General features: G+C 40.8%; 1 protein-coding gene across 2 annotated transcripts in view; it reads left to right on the top strand.

Annotated features, from left to right (window-relative positions):
* AK8 (adenylate kinase 8) overlaps nucleotides 1–20,559 on the top strand; it is a 70,697-nt gene that overhangs the window by 34,036 nt on the left and 16,102 nt on the right. For both annotated transcript variants that reach the window (XM_075772284.1, XM_075772285.1), the window contains one exon: nucleotides 8,544–8,685. In XM_075772284.1, the coding sequence (XP_075628399.1) occupies nucleotides 8,544–8,685 (142 nt within the window). The remainder of the gene's footprint in view (nucleotides 1–8,543; nucleotides 8,686–20,559) is intronic.

Below are 20,559 nucleotides of genomic sequence, written 5' to 3'. Positions count from 1 at the left end.
TGTTAAAAACTTGCAAAGAGTTTCAGAGTTGAAAGGCTGAGTAAATCTTTATATCTGAGGAGGTAAGCTTAGTGTTATTTCTTGTTTTTAACAGCCCTGTACTGGCGAGCTGCGAGCTGTCTGAACATTGGCGAGAGACCCTTTGGGAGCTCCGTTGGTTTTCAGCAAGTCTTTGCATGCAGCGTGTTTGTACTAGCTGAAGACAGCGCATGGCTCTCTAAATAATTTACAAGTTGATTAATAGACTCACATGGGTATAATTAGAAGAGGGAGAGACAGCAGCTACAGTAACGGGTACAGTGCTTGGGGGAACTAGAGACTTTATTTTTTTTAAAGAAACTTTCTAGGGTGCTGGGCGTTTGAAGATAAGTTGGGAAGAGCTCAGTGCCTCTTCTCTTTTGAAGTGGAAATAGGACAGTTTGAATCCGTCGAGTTTAATTTTTCACAAGCTTTAGGGGCCCTGCAGTGCAACTCCCTTTTTATTATTGAAAAAAACTCTCCATTTTTCTTTCATTTTTCACACACATGCACACACACACGCACACACACACAGAGCCCAAACAGTAGCTAATAAACACATTTATTTTCTACTTTATTTAAGTTAGTTTTATAACGATGCTATATCTTCACCTATATGTGCACCTCAATCACAAATATACTGTGTAAAGTTACAGAGATATTTATGAATACACCATACTTTAATTTATGCATTTTTAAGAAACCTTCACCTCTGTTTGACAATGCTTTTGAAGTAGCTCCGTTTTTCAAGTCAAACTTTTGACTTTTCCTCTGGGACTGCTACAAAGGTTTTTTTATGGAAAATAGGTAGCAGTCTTTTTTCCTACTAGGAGAAAATTGATGGTCAAGAGAACAAAATAAAATTTAATTATTTGGTTTTTCTGGTTTAGGTGTCCATATTTTAATGAAAGATGCAAGGTTGTAGAGTAGAAAGTTATACATGAAGGCATATAGGCAGTAAGTTGTCATCTTCTTTCCTGAATTTTACTTTTTTTGTGTTGAATCACAATATGATACGTTAGAGTCCCCTTTTCCTTTATTTAAAAATCTAGAGTATATTTTTCTTTATTCTACGCAACATGCAGCAATCTGGCTAGCGGATATTTAGGGCTGAAGTAACACTGGGGACACTCAGTCTATGAAGACATTTTTAAAGGACACCCAATTAAAGATTTTTTAAAAAACCTCAAAACACCACAAACGAAACCACACCACAACAAAAACCAAACAACAACAAAAAACCCACCCCAAAAAAAACAACAACCCTGGAAGCCAGACCAGATGAAATAAAGACAATTTTATTTAAGAGTCAGTGCAGTTGTTTTTGGGAGCAATTGTGATACGGTCCAGCCTATGTAAATGCTGCCGGTCTCCTGGTTTTGCAGCAGTATCACCATTGTTACGGGAGTAGTGGTAGTCCAATATTAGGCATCGTAACTTCCAGGGATAGTGCTGCTGGAGTCTGTGGGTTTGCATGAGGGAGGGGGTAAAGCAGGTTGTAAGTTAGAACACATCAGATGCCCACGGTTCCCGTTTTGGGTCAGCGGGGATCAACGTGCACCACCAAAGTGCCGCAGACCCTCGTGGATTTGACTGAAGAGGTGGCCCTTGGCCATACAGTGCCCCGTGCTTGTCAGGGGCTTTTAAACAGCAAAGCATGATATAAATGCTAAGTATTAATCTTCTGTATTTATTTTGATCTTTGTTGCTGATAGTCATTCTTAAAAACTTAGAACCGCGCTGTTTCCTTTTCTGCTACTCTCGCAGCACTAGCTCCTCAGCAAAGAGCTGCTGGCTTGAATTCTGTTTGGTTTTCTGTTTGGAGTTTGGGATGGGGAAATCACATGAGGTTTTATAAGACAACTGGAAGGGAAAGCACGGTGCGTATCGGCAGCATCCACTTTTATGGTCTTTGGAGTTTAACATCAAATTCTGGCTTTGGCTCTATTTCATTGTGTGCCGTACATACAGAATCAGGCTCCTGTATGAAACAGACTTTTTTTTTTAATGCCAAGCAAAACATTTAATATCTCTTGTGTATCATTTCTATTTCTGAATGTCCCTCTAATGTGGATGGTAGGTGTCAGGAGGAGCGGCAAGAGGAGACACAGGACTGGGCAGCTGATCCCGCTGCTGGGGATCTAGAGTGCGTGCAGCACCAGGCATCGCTGGTCAGGGGCAACAAACGCCTTAACGTCATCTCATCACGTGGTGAATCAGTGTTGGGTATAGAAGGCCAAGATGTTTTTCACCACGATTATTAGACTAAATTTATTCTTTTTTTAAAATATTATCACTGTCAAAAAGGGGTTTGTAGGCCAAATTCTGTCCTGTCACAAACCCTGTATGCTTTAGTAGAGCTGAACTGATTTAGAAATGAGAAGGAAATAGGGAACTTGGTTGATAATGAAAATGATGCGTTAGATGGGTTAGAACTGCAGTTGCCATCTTGCGTCCAGCTGTATTCTCTCTGCAGAAGCTGAAGGAGTGAAAAGAAACAGCACAAATATACATTTTGTTACTAGTTTTAGAAACTTTCAGGTTAGAAACGTCCCTGTGAGGTAATTCAGAGTAGCTTTTGTCTTGCAGGTGGGTAAACTGAGGCAGAAAACCTAGTTCAACTCGAGCCAGGCCGCGGTCAGTGAGCGAGTGTGGACGGGAAGCCAGGTGTGTGGACCCTGACCTTAGCGTCAGCCCGCCAGATCATCCTGCGACTCCCTAAGAGCCTGTGCCGTTAGGCAAATACACGGACACTGACAACATCCCAGAGGCTGCTTTTAGGGGAAAAAGAGCTTTTTTGTGTTTGTATGCTGGGTGTACTCAATTTGGACTGAATTTCATTGCTAAATCTGAAGATGCCACTAACAGGTAAAGCAGCGTCACTAAATGTGATCAGATGTAGATTCCTCAGTGTGGCTTGATAACTGTGAGTAAGAATGATGCACTCCTGTAGCGTGCATTTCTGACACGTATCATTCAATCGATGATTTGAGACTCTACCTGCTTTAAAAATGTCATTGCTTACTCTTTAATACAGCTAATTCCTATTCTAAATTACTAAAAACTTCCAAAAAAATATATGTAAGGTTCTAATATATTCAAAGAAACAAAAATATTTAGAATGTGGAAATGAACTGTTTTATCATTATTTATTTTACTGTATTAAAACCATCATTCCAGTTCTTACAGGGAGCCGTTCTCAGCGGTGCCGCATTTGTAAAATGAGCGAGTGGAGACTGTATTTCTGTGTACATTTCCCAGCTGGCGGAATTACTAACTAGGTGTTACGGTACTTTGCAAACGCCATTTCAATATTGTGATTTCTTATGTTGCCTCTTTATCTACCGGCTTCACGGGAGCTCCAAAACCCAGGACACCGGAGCTGCCGTCAGGCTCTCCGGAGCACTAAGCAGGCTCGGGCTCCGTTTCCGTGCGTTACCCGCATTCCGGCCGTTCAAGTCCCCGCCGCAGCGGCGGCTGCTGCCCGCCGCGCTGCCCGCCGCCGCCCCGCGCTGCCCGCCGCCGCCCCGCGCTGCCCGCCGCCGCCCCGCGCTGCCCGCCGCCGCCCCGCGCTGCCCGCCGCCGCCCCGCGCTGCCCGCCGCCGCCCGGCAGGTGGCGGGAGAGAACAACCAACCGCGGGGCCGAGCGGGGCCGGGCCGGGCCGGGGCAGCCGGGGAAGAGCCCGCGGGCTCCCGCCGGGCCCGTGGCGAGGGGGACGGTGCCGTTCGCCTCCCTGCGCGGGAGCAGCCGTTGGCCTTCTCCTGCCTGGGTGGGTTGTTGCTCGCAGTAAGCAAAAGGGGCTGGGCGGTAGGAGCTGGGGAACGGCCCCTCTTCCCGAGGCTGGGCTGCTGGCAGGGTTCCCTTAAAATACCGATCAGGATGGCAAATCGCTGTGAAATCCTTCTCAAACGCATTAAAAACGAATTGATACAATCTCCGAAGACCTTCATATGGGCAAGACAATAGAATGCTTCCCTGAAGGCCCCAAATAAAATGACCCATTGTGAATAATCCAGAGTGTGTAGAGCAATGAGATAAGCAAATCTTATGCTTTGCTAAATTTAGGATTGACAGGACAATCCAGGAAAGTAGCCTTTGGCGGTAGCTGATACTCAGGGCAAGATGTTAACTGTCAAGTACTCGGATCAAGCCTCAGGCATCTGAATTAGCTAGGTCTGAAGACTTTCACAGCTGGAAAAAAAAAAAAATCTCCGAGAGAAGGATAAAGGGTAAATGGACAATATTGTTAAAAGGACCTTAAACTTTTTACAGCGCAAAGCTGACAGAGTTTCTATCTGCAAATGCATTTATGCTGTACTTAGAATCAAGGTTTTATAGGTTTGGAGAAGTAAGTCACTACCCTTCAAAAGTCTGTTTTAAAGGGAAATATATGGAGGAAGAATCAATTTAAATATGATAATTGTATAGCTTGGAGCACTGACAGCATTGAAGCTATTGGAGAATAGTGCCCTGTAATCTCTCAAGTAGTGTTTTTGCATTTCAGACTGTGCCTTTAATGTTCTGTTACTTTTGTCTTGAGCAGATGGTATGATTTTGCCAACTGATTGCCTGATTCGGTTATCTATTAGTCCTGCAGATCTATGGGTTGGGTAAGAGCTAATAGGCCACACTCCTACGAGGTTCATCAGGAAGTACTTTTCATGAGAAGTGCCTTATACTTGTGAACACTTTTGAAGCTCTGGGAAGTAGATTTATTTTTTAAATGGTCTGCTGGAAAGTGCTGATTGACAGCCCTGAAGATGATAGAAAAATCTCTAGGTGTCCACGCAGCAGTTCCAGCACGAACAGGAGCACTTTAAGCATCTGGACTCTGCCGGATCATACCCTTGAGTTGATTAGATCACTTCTTTGGTCCATAGCTGCTCATTCAGCTGCATAGTCTAGACCATTAACGTGGTCAAGACAGGCTCAGAGATAAAGGAGATGCAGTGTTCGGTATTGAAGTTAGGCAAGGATGTATGCATGAATGAATTACATTTCTATATGGAGCTGGTTGTGGCCTCATTCTGCCACGTATGCCACTTCTGAGGTTCACCATGACCTTGGTCCACAGCTATGTACAGTGCTCTCAGCACAGGGTATCGCTGTAGCTCTGCAGCTTTACTTCTGAGGGGTGAATTTTACTCCTGTACCTTGATTTCTCACCTTAATAGAGATGTGTTTCCACATTACCTAAGCTGGATATCTCTTTGTAGCACATTGTAATTTTTACAAGAAACTTATCTTTGGACTTCTCTAATGATAAAGTAAAATCTCTCTGGAGTCTCATTCCCCTAACTTTAAGAATTGGAAACTCACACAAGCTTATGTTGAAAAGGAATTGACTATTCAAAGCTCTTGTGCTTCATAATCTACTTAAAACACGTAGATTGAGTGTCTCATCAGAATAGCTCTAAATTTTACTTTGCTATATAGCCCGTCGGTCACGTGCTTAAGGCCAGGAGACCTCTGGCTAGTTACGTACAGGCTGCGTGCCCCCCCAGTTACAGGTTATTAATTTGCCTTACATTCAAGAGACAGTTCCACATGAGTGAAAAGGAATACCACACTGCAGAGTTCTTCATTGCCTACTCTCTCTGTACTGCAGCAAAATAAGAATAATACTGATTTCTTTCTTCCTTTTTTTCTCCTCTTTTTTTTTTCCTCTGGTCTGTGGAAGATGTTTTACAGTTTTAATGCAGCTGTTTTAAGTGTGACTGTTTCTGTTCAAGGGCAGCTGATGTACTTTGTAATGCCACTGAACAGCCAACAAGCTATGTTCCCCTATCGTGCTGAAGTGATAGGTACGTTTGCTAATCAAGAGGAGAGCAGAGCTTGCTGTCTGACTTGTTTATGTTTTATTTCTCACCATCAAGCTTTAGAGGGAGGCACGGAAAATATGTAAGCGTCTATATTATTCAGTGATGTATATCTGTACATGAGTATACAAACAATCAAAAATGTATTGCTGATATCTTCTAGTCAGTTATGGTTGAAATTAGCAAGGTGTCAGGCTTACCATGGATCCCCAGAATTACTCAAAATAGCCCAAACCTGGCATGCCATTAGATAAATTTGTAATTAATTGTTACCACGTCTTGTTAGATTATTGTTGTTCTTGTGATTGCTTCAATTTTGTTCAAAAATAGTGACCAAAGGGGAGGATTTCAATCATCAGGGATCTCAGAAGGCCTATGGGTAGTGATCAGATCAAGGAGATGCTGTCTGGTTCCCATCACAATTGCTTCTTAATTTTCTTGTAGGCTGTAGTGTTTCTCCTTCCCATATGCAGGATGGAAGCAATTTGGCCCCTGGAACTGAAAATTCGCCTACGATCTGCTGAAGCTGAACAGCGCCGTATACCCACTTATTTCTCTGTGCCATTCCTGGGGCTTTCAGCCTCTGTCCTAATTCCCTGTTCCTCTCACAGGAATGTCAGCTCCACCAGAATCCTACTTCAGGGTGGTTTTACTCACGGGTTTGTAGGTTTCATTAAAATCTCTTGCAAAACAGTCTTTAAGCGTTCTGAAAATGTTTCCAAAAAATCATGTAATTTAGCATCTTTATACATGCTTGTTAATGATTCCAGTAGGAGCTATGATAAAATAACATACATAAAGACAGAAAATTTAGTAGTGCTGCAGCTGGAAATTCCAGACTACAGGAAAATTCCATTGTTTTTTGTACGGAATACATTTTGGGGAAAGAGAAGGTGGGATTTTTTTTTTTATTTATTTATGTTTTTCCCTGTTATCCTGCCAGGATGTCTTGGGTTTGTATTAGTTCTTGTAACTGGGGAGAAGAACTGCCCTGCAAGGAGCACTGCAATTCTCCTGTTATCTCCTCTATGCCTGCCTGCAGCTCAGGTCTTAGATAGGTATCATCTGCCTAATAACGTTGCTGCCTGCTGCTGCACTATTGTGTAGTTAATTTTCTGAATCCCATTTTTAACAGAATGCCTGGTTTTGCATTGTCATTTTGCTCTCTGTCAGGTGTCTGGTTTTATTCCATTCCTTTTTTCTTTTAGCAGATGGAGAATATTACTCTCCTTGTTTGGTTTGGTTTGTTTTTTAATAATGTGGATATCCTCAATTAATACACTAATCTGTTTTCTAATTAATTCCCTACAGTTTTCCTCCCTTTTTGCTGGTACATTGAATCCTGAGTGCAATTCTGTAAACTCAGTAATTTGATTATTTAAAGGAGAAGTAATGAATTTCATGATAGAGGTGTAAGCCTTTAGGAAATGTTAAATTTCAGGAAGCAAACAGATTCTGTTAGTGCGGTTTAAAACCTGCTTGTACCCAGGGTATAAACGTGCACTGGCAATCGCATGCTCTACTGACATACAGGCACATTCCTGTCAGCTAGTGCTAAAGCGAATTGCATTGTTAGAGATCTGACGCATACGCTCTCCTACAAGCACTTGTTGTATTTTTGTATGCAGATGCAATGGCAGGGTGAGTATCAAAACATCAACTTTCCATGATGTGGATTTATGTAGCGGTTTTTATTGTTCGTTTCCAGCAGAGGCAACGGTGTATTAGGCAGGCTGTACAAGTAAAGAGAAGGGACTCTCATTGCTTCTTGAAAATTGTTTTGGCTGCTTCTTTGGGAAGTAGCTGGAGGTGATTTTGCTGACCTTCCTTTGTGGTGGTTTGACACTAAACCCATCACGTTGCAAGAGTCCTCGCAAAATTTATAGTCCCCCTTATTGAACCTAATCATTTAATTTTGCTGTAAAAAGAAAAAAAGAAATTACAGGATACATAAGTTTAAGCATCTTGATTCAAACAGTTTACTTTAGGAAGGCTGTAGTGAAAATATGCAGGAGACTGCCTTACCACTGTTTCCCATTGAATAGAATTTGAAAAGCTGCATAGTAATTGTAATCCCAGTCAGCATCTTGCTGATGTTCTCTCTTGCCCTAAAGAAAAATAATAATAGAGGAAAGAGAACTTTTATCTCTAAAATTTGGGAGTCATCAATGCAGTAATTATAGTAGTTGAAATACATTTTGGAAATTTATTTTCAGTTATAAAAGCTTCAAGCCTTTGGGCAAATTGGAGAAATACTGCATCTAGCCTGCTGTGGCAGAACCATTATCATCTGCTAAGTTAAATACAGAATGCTACAGAAATTTCTTTCCTGTTTTAGGATTTCTTTTACAAAACTCAGGTCATTATTTTTGCATTTTGATAAGATTGTGTCACACACTTCATTGTGACATCAGCCCAGTATGGCTGCGAGAAAAAGTACATTGCAAAACTATGTAGGCATCAGTTTTTACCAAATGCTTTGCTTTAGTCCTACAGTTCCTTATGAGTTTGGGGGTTCCATGGTGGCATGGTAAATATGCAGAAGTCAACAGTAACTCCTCTCTCCAGAATGTGTCATTCATAAATAGGGATAACTCTTTGGGCGTTAGTTCCTGCAACAGTCTGACCAGAAAAAAGTAGTGTGTATCTTCCTTAATTGCAGACTCAGCATACAAAATCAGTGTCATCTTTTTAATCCTTTGCAGTCCCAGACAACCTTGTTACGAAGATCCTGGCAAAACGCCTAAATGCCCTGGACTGCGTGACCAACGGTTGGGTGCTTTATGGCTTCCCAAGAGACATCGAGCAGGGAGAACAACTGCAAAAATCACATATTATTCCAAACAGGTAAGATACAAATTTAGCAATCACATTACATATATGAAAATCTGGTTATGGAAAGATACAGATCTTTATTGCCGTTGTATAGGCTGTTGCACCTTATTTATTTATTTCCTTCCTTAGCTAGAAAAGGGGTCTTGCTCCTGGAGAGCAGGAAATAGAGCATTGGCCTTACAAATCCTCCAGATGGCCGAACTGTGGGAGAGAGAAGAGTTTTGTTGTTCTGATTATTTGTTTGAGTTGCCTCTAAAGGCAAACCATAAGAAATGGATTAAAGTTTGGATTATATCAGAAGGTGTATTTTATTTGCAGCAGGAGGAGGGATCTACATCATCTTTCTTTAGCATTGGCATAATATCGTGGAAATATATTAGTATTGCAAGGAGCTCATTATGAGACTTTTGGGTCTTGTGAAATAATTAAAAACAACATGAGAATTTTATTTTATTTGAGCTACAATGAAGTGTTCAGAAATGTAATATAAGAGAAATGAGCATCAAAAGAGAACTGCTATGACTGCCAGGCAAATAAAATGGAGTTGCTCTTTACAGCTGGCCCAAGGGTGGTGAGGATTTGAGATGCTGGTGTACTCATCAAAGCCGAGAGGCTTCTCCATTCCCCTCCAGGGCTTCCTGGTTCAGCCCATGCCACTGGCTGACACAGCGGCCACTCCAAAGGCATACGTTGGAAACTGGTAGTCTTCATGCTTCCAGGAAGCTTATTCTTATGGAAAAACTAGTGGAAAAGCTGTATTACCCACGTAAGTGTTTGAGTTGGCAAAGTTTCTCTTCCCTTGCCTGCTGTGTGGCTGCCCTCAATCCCCTCCTCCCTGTTCAGGATGCAGTGGAAAGACGTACGAGGGTAAGATTGAGTTGGAGAGAGAAGAGAGGAGAGTGAAAAGGGAGGGAGCTAGCAGTCATGCCATCAAGGTTTAAAAATGAAAGTATGGAAAACCGCAGTAGCTTTATTTATTAAAAGCAAGACAAAATACATCTTAAACAGGAATCCATTTCATGAAAAAAGGGAGAAAGAATCTTGAAACTTATGCTAGATTCAGTTAAATAACATTTCCTATGGATTATTCTTCATGCGTATTTAGAAGATAGGTCCTGAATCCCTGAAGATGTATCTGAGTACCTGAGATCGGTGTGAGTACCCAAGTGTGTGCCATGTGCTCCTTTACAGGATCAAGACCTCATCAAGTGAGGAAGAACAACTCATTATAAAATTGTATGTGCGGAAATTTGGCACTGATCCACTTGCTCAGCTTCCATTTTCTTTAGAGAGCTCTGCACATCATATCTGAGTTAAGAATTTGGCCCCTAGTATTTTATACAGGGGTTGAAGTAAGGGACAAAAATAGACATCATGCTACCTGATTGATTTTGGAGCTGATGTTTTCCATGAAACTGAAGCAGTAGGTATATAAGGGAGAGCGGGTGATTATAAACAAAAGGACATATTGCAGCACAGGATAGCAGGGCAGTAATTCAGTTTCAGTTGTGATGCTAGTTATAAAACACTATCTGCAGAGGTGGTGTTTCTGACATCAGGAGAAAAACCTGATAGAATTATAGCCTTGAAATCAATCTGGGAATAGGATGCAGAAATCTATAAATCAGACACAGAACAATCTACAAAGTCTCATTTTTAGGAGGGCTCTGTTGATGAAATTAGATTAAAATAAATTTACATATATATCAAGTTTATTATTAAAATCTAGTCACATCAGTAAACAAAATTATTTGTGAAAGAGTATGTTACTCTGTGTTTTGAACTCAGAGTAGACCTCTTTGGCTGATCAGAACACAGAGTTATTGTCTGCTTGTCAAGTCACAAATCTATTCCTTAGAGCTAATAAATGGTTAGTGTTCAAATACTATGTTTTATCTGACTCCTACCTCATAAAGCTAGTACACATAATACTAAATTATACAGCATTGAGCAGGATCAGTCTCCTGACTCCTCCATCTTACGGAAAGAAAAACAAACCTAGTAATTGATGGTAGAAAAGAAGGAAAATAAAGTTATTTGAAAACAAACAAAATGGGCCATAAAGTTTGTTAAAGTGTAATAATAAAAAAAACTCATACAGCATCAGCCACTGCATCCAAAGAACTGCCCTGGAACAAAAAGGAAAATAATTCATTTTCCACTGAAAAAGTAAGGTACAGGGTTTTCTTTAAATTAGAAATTGCAGTAAAGCAAAGGCTTGCTTACAGACTGGTGCAGGAAAACCTGCCCGTATCAGACAAAACCTGTCTACCAAAGAATGGCTCTTTCCGTACTCGGAGAAGACAGGTATTGCTTTCTGTGTTCCTCCCTATGAAGCAGTTAGCGCTAAGTGGACAGGATCCTAATCGTATATTGAACTGTGGCAGCCTTTAGGGCAAATAAGAAGCTGAATCTATTAGTGGTCTCTCAGCCATCTAGTAAAAGAACACCATTAACCACTTAGCGCCTACGGTAAGTGGGAATCCAAATACAACTACAGGTTGGCATCTGAAGCTCAGAACTACTAACGCAAAGAACTGAATTCAGCTCCTCATCCAAATGAGTGTAAATAGATATTTTAGCTTTTTTTACTGTTAATGCTTGAGCAGCAATGGGAAATATACAGTATAGTCACGGACAGTTCTAACGTACAGAAAACTATTTACTATCTAACAAAATCTTTCTTAGCCCCTTCTGCTCTCTCTCTCAAACTTACAGTTGAAATAAGATTCAGCAGCAGCAGTGTCATCTGTTGTGTATCTCTTGTCGTTAGCTTCAGCTGGTTCATCACCGGCTGTCTGCTGGTTCCAGGCCAGCTCAGGGCAATCAGCAGTTTAAGGATTCCCTGAGCCAGAGGGTCATGTGGACGACTGTCTAATAGCCCATTTTCCTTGACTTTATAGTCTCTTTTTCAACACGCTGTACTTCTGGCTTCCACCAAATCGTATGGAAAGGAGTTTTACTTTTTCACTGGCTGTCGTATGAAAACACAGTGTTTTTTCCAGGTTCCTTTCTTCTGTTGAAACACAGTTGTAAGCATTCCGTGTTCATGCTCTCCTAACACTCCTGATTTTATAAGCTTTATGTATCTGCCTGGTCAGTCACCTCTTTCCCAGGCAAAGGACCTTGGTCTGTTTATCCTTCCCTTTCCTAGAAGTCGTTTCTCTCTTCTGATCATCCTGTCCCCTGTTCTCTACCCCCTTTAGTTATTCTAGCTGTTTCTTTCCTGAGATGGGGCAACCAGAACTGCATTCAGTTTTGAGGGTAGCACTGTGTACTGGATGTGTGTGTGTGTATATATATATTAGCATAAAGATTTTTATTTTGATCTGAAGTCCGTTAGTCATAATTGCTGATATTCTGTTAGATGTTATCGTGATCGATTTTGGAAGAATGTCTTGTGTGTGTAGACTACAGTAACTATGCAGCGTCTCTTTCATTGGAAAATATACTGAAAAATCGCAAAGTGTCACAAATCTCAATTGAGTGTGTACAAACTCAGCAAAGGAGCCAAAAGACCCTTTAACTCAAGATCTCCATAGTTAAAACTGTGGCCAGATTTGTGTTAGAGCTCTCCTCAAGCCGATAAGGCAAGCCCGTCCGTCTGCGCCAATGGGCTCTGCTGCTAAGGGCCTCCTGGCGTTCCCAGTTCCTCTGTTCCATCATTTCCTTAGGGCTTTTTCTGTCTGACCTGAATCCAGGGTCGATTGTTTTACATTTCGGTATTGATTAATTATATTACAGTAGTATCTACAAACAATACAGGTGGACAGACAAAGCTGGGCAGAGGAGGGATGAACTTAAGGATTGACCTAACAATATGTATGTAATATATTTCAAATAGCCATTTTTCCAATATTAAAGTTTTTTCTTTCCCAGTAGACAAAATAAACAGCACTGGCTTCTCCATTGCCAGTTTTCCAGTAGTATTTGATTTGGTCTTCAAAACAATGTGGTTGTATCCCCAATTATGTAATCTTTTTACATAATATATTTAAAGCTTCTTTTTCATCACACTAAGAACCTGTATTCAAACAGTTTTGGATAATGAAGTTCCTAATTTCTAAGGTAGAACCTGTAAATATGTTGAAAAGGGAAAAATCAGAATGGAAAAAAATTTATTTTTTTTTTACTATTTGGTCTTTGCATGGGGCTTTCATATTTCTGCAGCTGATCCCAATGTGGATTAGGGATAATAAACAGCCTATTAATGGAGGCCTGAACTAGGAAATGGAGTTTGAATCAGCAGCAAAATTCAATGGCTGGCGAAGGTTAATAACTCCATTACTATCAGCTCTATTTTTTAGCCGTTTGAAGAGCGAGGTGTTAGCCTTATCTTACTCCTCATTAATTGAGCTAATAGAACCCCAGTGACCCTACCATGCTGCCATTATCTGAGAGTTTACCAGACATGGACTGGAATACTTATCACTGAATATGTATTCCTCAGATTCATTTTTTATATCAGAAATATCTTTGTTAAAGATTGGCTGTCTTCAGCTTTCTTTTTGTCTTTTCATTTCCATGCTGCCTTCTGTAACAGCTACATATTTGAAAATTAAATGTAAATGACTTAATTAAAATCCTATCAAGGAACAAGCTAAGTCCCAAAATACTTGCATCAAGGAAACATAATAGTGATTGAATTATCCTGACATGGAAAAATCTTACAGGGCATTTTTAAAACTTTGGCCTAATTTAAATGATGGATATTATCTATTTATAATAGATGTGGTTTTAATTGCTGGCATACAAAAATCTGATGAGTAACAAAGAAGAAATGTTATAATTATATCTTCCTATTTTCTCCTCATTTTCAGGGGAAAAAAACACAGCAGAAAAATGATGTGGTAATCAAGGTACTAAATCAGTACGATAACATTTGCCTGCACCAGGGAGACAGAGAAACAGTAGGAAAAGTTCAAGTGACCTATGTAGGATTTGGCTTAATTTATAAAGAAAGTAGTAAGAATAATAGGCAGACCAGTTCTCTCCTTCAGTCATTCTCATTTTGTGTCTCTTTTGATTAGGAAGCAGTTTGCTCCTACCAGAGCCATTATATGGTTGCTGCTTTACTGACTGTTGTCTTCACTAATGCTAATTGGTTTCCTTTTTATTATCGCTTTGCGCATCAGTGCTCCCATCTCAGCTAGGCTCTTCCTCCTCCTTCACACGTTCAAAGTCTGACTGACTGGTTCGGTGAAAACTAAGGGGCAAGACAGTGGGAGCTAAAGGGGCCGGATCTTCTTGAGGTCAACAGCATGATTATGAAATAGAAACATATTTTGGAAAATGTGTTTTAGGTGACAAACTTGTATTTGTCTTTCCCACCCCAGTGAAGGTACTCACCCTCTTAGCTACGCTGACTATACGGGAAGTGCACACATAGCTGTGCTCTGAGGGAGCAGAACACCCTGGCCAAGTGATAAAATTACAAGGTTTTTTTCCCGACCAAAACGCATTACAGATTGTGCTTACTGGGCAAGATTAACAAATCTTCCTCTCACCTGGACTGGTGAATGACTCATCTGCTTCACTGAGTGAGTGGGATCCATTTAATCCACAGTTGCCTTTCCCCAGTATTTCCCCTGTAGCCTTTCCCAAGCCACAATAGTTCAGTTGTGTTATCTCCTGATGAGTTTTGAGACTTACCCTTTTCATTGACAAGACTTTAATTAAGTCATTTATCTTTTTTTCTGATTTGCCTCTGTTGCAAGAGGTGTCGCTGAGCACTCTATAACGGGCAAAATACACTCCTGTTACGTTATGTGTAACAGCTGTACATAAAAAGGTACACATGGCTCTGGCATGAAGGCTCTGTTAAGCAGTCACGCCCACGGGCTACTTAATAGTGACACCTGATTCTCCACGTGCAGTGCGAAAAGCCGCACACACGCAGTCTTTTACCCTACACACATCTGACGGAGGCAGCTCCTTACGCGCATTTCCGAGGTTTGGCCATTGGTGGGGAATCCTTATTCTTCACTCTCCCTCTCTTCCTTAGTAGATTGTGCTCTCTTTCTCCTCATAACATAACGCTAATGTATTGCTATTAAATAATCCAATAGATAGAAGAATGGATGATTACAATAAAAAGATTGTCAATTCTGCTGCACATTCTGCCCGACCTATCTTGGTACTGTAAGAGCCTTTCTATGCCTGGGAAAGGCATTAGTATGCATCTTGAGCCAACAGCAGCAAAGTATCAAATAGAGTTTATACAGTTTTAAAATCCTTCTACGGACTTGCTGTAGGATGCTGCATTTGCTGTCACAAGCATCACTTCTTGTTTCTTATTTTGCTCCAACAAGAATAGGAGGCATATTTGGCTTCAGCTGTGGGAGGCAGGTATTATTTTTAGAAGTTACCTCATACACGCTCCTTTTGATGGCTGGAGTTTGTTTGGTGAAATCCCGGATACAGCAATTAAGGAGATCTCTGATCTCAGCAAGCTTCCTAAGTCTCCAGGAAGAGAAAGAAGAAAAGTTTCTACTTCTAAGTCAATATTTTTATTTTTTAAAGACCCAAAATCACATGCACAATCCTTTCATTCTTTTTGCTGCTGAAAGGAGGGATATTTTTCTGCAGTAGCTACCTCTCACAAGTAAAGAGATATTAGGAAACATGAAGACTTTCTGTCCTGATTGCCCTTATGTTGAAACCACTTGTCTCAGGAGATGCCACCACTATCAGGGTGCCTTTCTGAACTCGATACCTAACTGGAGAGGGAGAGAGAAAATTCTAAAAGCAGTAGAATCTGAGCTCCTTTTCCTGTCTTTGGCAACGGTAGCAAGGTTTAGACAAGGCAACCTAAACCAGCAACGTCTCTGCTTTCTCCACATGGGAACAGATACAGTCAAACTGAAAGTGCTGGGCTTAATCTTAATGCTTTCGGTGCTTCTTCACAAAGTGCCATGAAGTACCCATGCTTTCAAGGTAGAGCTCCTACCTCCTCCTTTGGCTGCCAAAATCAGATGCCTGTGTGGCAGCAGCAATTTGAACAAGGTGACTTTGAGTAGGTGACATTGGGTGGTATTGGAAGCTTGAAGAGTCAAAGAACTTTGAACGCTGTCCAATTCAACATTAGAGGAAACTTTCTGTTTGAATGCTTGACTCTGCATTTGGAAGGAGCTAGGCAAACCAGGCAACATTTCAGAAAGAGTCAAGATCCAGGAAGGCCTGATTTGGCTGGCTACACAAGAGTCCCGTGCCCTTACATGCTCTCAGTCCCTTCAGGGCAAAGGACTGGCTTGTGTCCCTACAGACAAAACCTATTTGCTATGGGCTGTTATTATTTGAGATTGTCTCTAGTTCCTAGAAGGAACTGAAGATTTTTACTGAACCAACTACCCAAGTTCTCACATATTTGCATTGAAAACCTTTCCATATTACTCAGGAAGCTGAGATGAAGGATATCCTTTGGTCGGTATGGGGCACTTGCACATTTCCATCTTGTCAGGGGAAAAGAGGTTGTTCTGAGAGGAGAGCTGAGACCTGCCCGAAGGAGGAATGCACAATGACAACTTCATGGCACTAGGCTCTACAAATCAACAACCGTTCACCCGAGAGACAACTTTTCGTTTGAGGAATGAAATGAAACAGTCACGGGAAATCAAAGTGTTATCATTTAAATAGTAAAGTCACCTAACCGTGCGTTTCTCCTCTGAAGTCTCTTTGCTTTCGTGACCAAAATGTGTGAATAAAAACCTAAGAGCATCCCTGAGAGCTCACAGACCTGGGTTCCTTTGGGTCTCCCACTTTGCTCTCCATTCCTCTGGCTCTCCGTGAGTGACTCTCTGGGTTGGGATCCAGCAATATTCGAATGCTGTTTGAGTGCCGTAGTGTTGAACCTGAAGGGCCGTCTTGCAGCTCTCCTCTGAGGCTGTCCGGTATAGAGTCACTTTGAACTAACAATTTTGCAAAGACTGGTACGCAGGGAAAGATGTAGCTGCACGCAGTCATGCACCATCAGTGCATTTCCTGGGATGTAACACTGACTGATCTCAGCAGGGTAAAATATGATGTGCTTTGTCAATTCTGAATAGTTCTTCATGAACTAAAGCAGTCATTTTCAAAATTTTACCTTAATTTCTTCAGTAGTTCACACATAAATAGGAAGCATATAGATGCAATTCTGATTTTATAAGATTTAGGAGCTTTTTGTAAGGAAGGTACTGGTTCCAAGATCTGACTGGAACCAGAAAAACTTTTGAAAAATAACTGAGGGAGTAAAGCTTCAAACATAATGGTGTGGCAGCATTTTAATTTGCATTGGGTAAGAGAAGACATATGGATAAAACTGTTGAGTGAGAACTGTTTTGGCAGTTGGCAAAATGGAGGCACCTAGTGTCTGAGACAGCACGACAGGAAAAGGAGGGCCATCCAGTGTTGTCAGGTGTCTCATGTTGTGTTGATCTCTTACCATTTACTTCAGTGGTGTGGTGGCAAAAGTTGACTGAATATTATTCTGAGTAAACGTAGAAAGGTCACCCTTACATCCGTACTGGTTAAAACTGAGTTTGTGAAAGTCTGTTGCTGCATTTGCTGTCTGGTATTGAGAGCAGAGGAGCAGTGCTTTCAGAGGAACTACATTACAAATGTGCATTACTGTTGAACTCCATGATTACTAGAACTCAGGAATTCTGCAGTACGAACTTAGTGCCAGCTGTGCTCTGATTTAGTAGTCTCTTTGGCTCTGAGACTAATCCCAGAGTAAGCCGTTGCTCAGAGCTAGTGCGGCTGGCAAGATTGGCCCGTGCTGAAACCCACCGGCAGAACGGGCATCGCGCTGCTTTTGCTTAGATTCTCCAAGCTGAAGATCTGGGAAGACAAGTGCATCAGTCTGTAGCAAATATAATATGGCTTGGGTGATTAAAACTGTCAAGTGATATTGCATATTGAATGGAGACTAGTTTGTCAATACCATGAGGATTAGAAAGTGTAATCTTCATTAAAACATCAGTGGATTTACTGCTGTTTGCCTTGGAACAAGGTATTTGCTCAGAATTTTCTAGTAAGTAAATTTAGCAAGTGCAGGGCAATTTAAGAAAGCAGAGCTGAATACTGCCATAGCTTATTCTGCAGGAGAGCTGTAGGAATGATCCCTTATGTCTGATGGATGCACTGGATCTAATTCTGTTGGTCTGGATCACCTGCAGTCACATAAATGTATTATTCACCATCACTTAAATTGGCTTCCTTTGGCTCAGGTGTAAGTGGTGACCCAGTGGTTTCGTGCTGTGTAAGGATCATATTTTCTGTCTCTAAATTCATTGTGTTTACAAAATTCTGTATTACACAACTCTGTCCTTTGTAAGGCTTGAAATACATTTTGAGTAAGGCTTTTATCTGTCCCATAGAGGCTTTTTAATGTTATACTTTTCTAACACGTGCTGTATTTCTGAGCTCACTAAGACCACTGTCATGCTTTGTGCATGATAAAAATTATTTTTTTAAAAATTGTGGTCTAATATTGTTCTGATATGAATGCTGATTCATAGCCCACTGATATGCACTGAGTGAACAATCCAGAGGACAGTCTGTTCTTTTCAGATAATTACCGAATTTACAGCAGGTTAAAACCCAATTGTTTCCTTTAACTTTCTAGTAAATGTTGCTACTTTGATGAACGTACTTTAAGCTGATTTTCAGGCCACGTATATAGGAAGAGTTCCTCCTCACATACTAGCAGTGAAATCAAAGGACTTGTATTGGCCATGAATTTGCCCCAGAGCTAAAGAAAACAAACAAAATAAAGAAACCATGAGGTGTCTCAACCCTTTGAGTTCTTTAGACTCGTCACATTAACATAGATTTTTCTTAGCAGTGTTTGCAGTAAAACACTGAACCGTCAAAGCAAAGTGGTGGGTGAGCAAACTTGCCATATTTTGGTAAAGTTTACATTCTCCTTCTACAAGTACAGTTTCCTCACAGAATTCTGACTCCAGTTGTACATTTCTAACTTCTGTGGATGAGACTGCATAGAATTAACTGGTGTAGGAGCAAGCCCTTAGCTTTCATTCCACCATTCAAAATCTAATCACAGCTTGAAAACTTGCTGCCATTGTTTTGTTAAAAATGTTCATTATTCTGAATCCAGGTTTTTATTAACTTTCCATTAATAAATAGCCGAAATGCATTTTGCTCAGTCATTATTAAAGAATTCTTGGATTCCAGTTATGTAATTCTTTCAGTAACTAACTGTTACTCAGAAAAATCACCCAGTAAAACACAGCAAACCCAATGATGGCAGGAGAGAAGCTTGGACATAACGACAAGGGAGAACTGGGAGCAGATTCATTCTTAAAGTCTCTTCTATGTCCTTCTTTGGCTGTGTATTTGCATTGCAGACATAGGAAGTCCGATCAGTACAGCTTCCAAATTGTCCTGTCTGCAAAAACGTGAGAGTAGCTTCCTCTGATTTATTAAGCACCATGCTGTTTTACTACTAAGCGTAGGAGAGCTCCATATCCAGGCTGGATGTTTGGGTTTAATTCCTGCCTTGCAGAGGATTTTTCCAGCGGTTCCTAAGTTTCTCATCAGGCTGCCTTCCTTCCCCCACCCGTACCTGACCCTGCTATAGATCTCAACTGTTGTTTTACCTTGTTGATGTTTTGTCTATATTTGCTTTAACCAGATGCCCCTCTTTGCATGCAGCACTGGGACTCATCCCCTCTCTCCTATCAACAATAATTAGCCTTGTAAGACTAATGGAAGAAATCGTGTCTAATTACCCTGTTGAAGGCCCAATTATGTTATTAACATTTGTGGGCTATAAGCTAATGATGAGGAGAGCCTCTCATTTGCATAGCATTAAGTTAATTGAGCTGGAAGCTATGGGGTGGATAGCAGTGATGATAGCAGGATTCTGTTACAGAATGGATAATGATGACCGGAGTAGGACGATTCACCTGACAGGTTTATTAATTAACAGCTATCTGATTACCTAAAAGAAATGGCAAGTGGCAGTCCTTCTGAAGGAAGCTGTAGTATTTTTTTAATGAAAATTGCTATATCACTGCCGATATTCTGGGGTGATTTATGGTAAGGGCAGTGTAAGCTCTTTACTGGGAGTGTACACAAAAACCTGTTCTGGGTTCCTCCCTGCCCTCGCAAAAACGTGCTGTGGAGGTCTGCTGTTTCTAAATATGCCTAATTCTTACACGGTGCACAAGGTAGGGCTGTGCCAGTGAACTTGTGTGGTTGTATGAACAGCGTATTTTGAAAAATCCTGATTTGTTATATAATCTGGGAGTTTTGCCCTTGAAAGAGCTGGAGGATTTGATTTTGTAAAAGGTTTTTTTCATTGTGGTGTTAGGCAGGATTCTATGTTGTATTAGGGAGAAAATAACTGTAAACATCCGGCTTTTCACGTTTTCCTGGTACGTACAAACTGTGAGTGAAGGTGAGTGCCCTTACCTCCAATTTATTTCTCAGTACAAACAGTTATGCAAAGTTGTTAGGCCTTTTAAGGAATAGGAATCTTTTTTTTTTTTTTTAATTTAAAACAGTTCTAAGAATAAAAGTCCATCTTTTTCTTTTTGATTAGATGTCAGAATCTGTCTGGTTAACTCCAAACACGTTGTAATTCACAACAGATTCAGACAGAGTCTTGATTGAACTATAGTATCTTTTAGATGAAAAAAATCACTCAGTTTAAAAGTTGCCTCAGTCCAAGACTGAGTAACTTGCTACGCAGTTAGTTGTTAGAAACGCACACCTCAGTTCTGAATGTATCTGAATATCAAATATAGCTTCCAGTCAGCAGATCTTTTTACACTTTTTTAGCTACATTGAAGAGCCCACTATTAAACCATGTGAACTGCAGACCTTACCTAGTGACTAGAATACCCAGTTCAGCCTGGAACAACCTTTGACCAGGCTTGT

This window comes from Balearica regulorum, chromosome 20, assembly GCF_011004875.1.
Source record: "Balearica regulorum gibbericeps isolate bBalReg1 chromosome 20, bBalReg1.pri, whole genome shotgun sequence".
Lineage (NCBI taxonomy): Eukaryota > Metazoa > Chordata > Aves > Gruiformes > Gruidae > Balearica > Balearica regulorum.
Note: the sequence above shows the minus strand (reverse complement) of the source record. Positions and strands in the feature narration are given on the sequence as shown.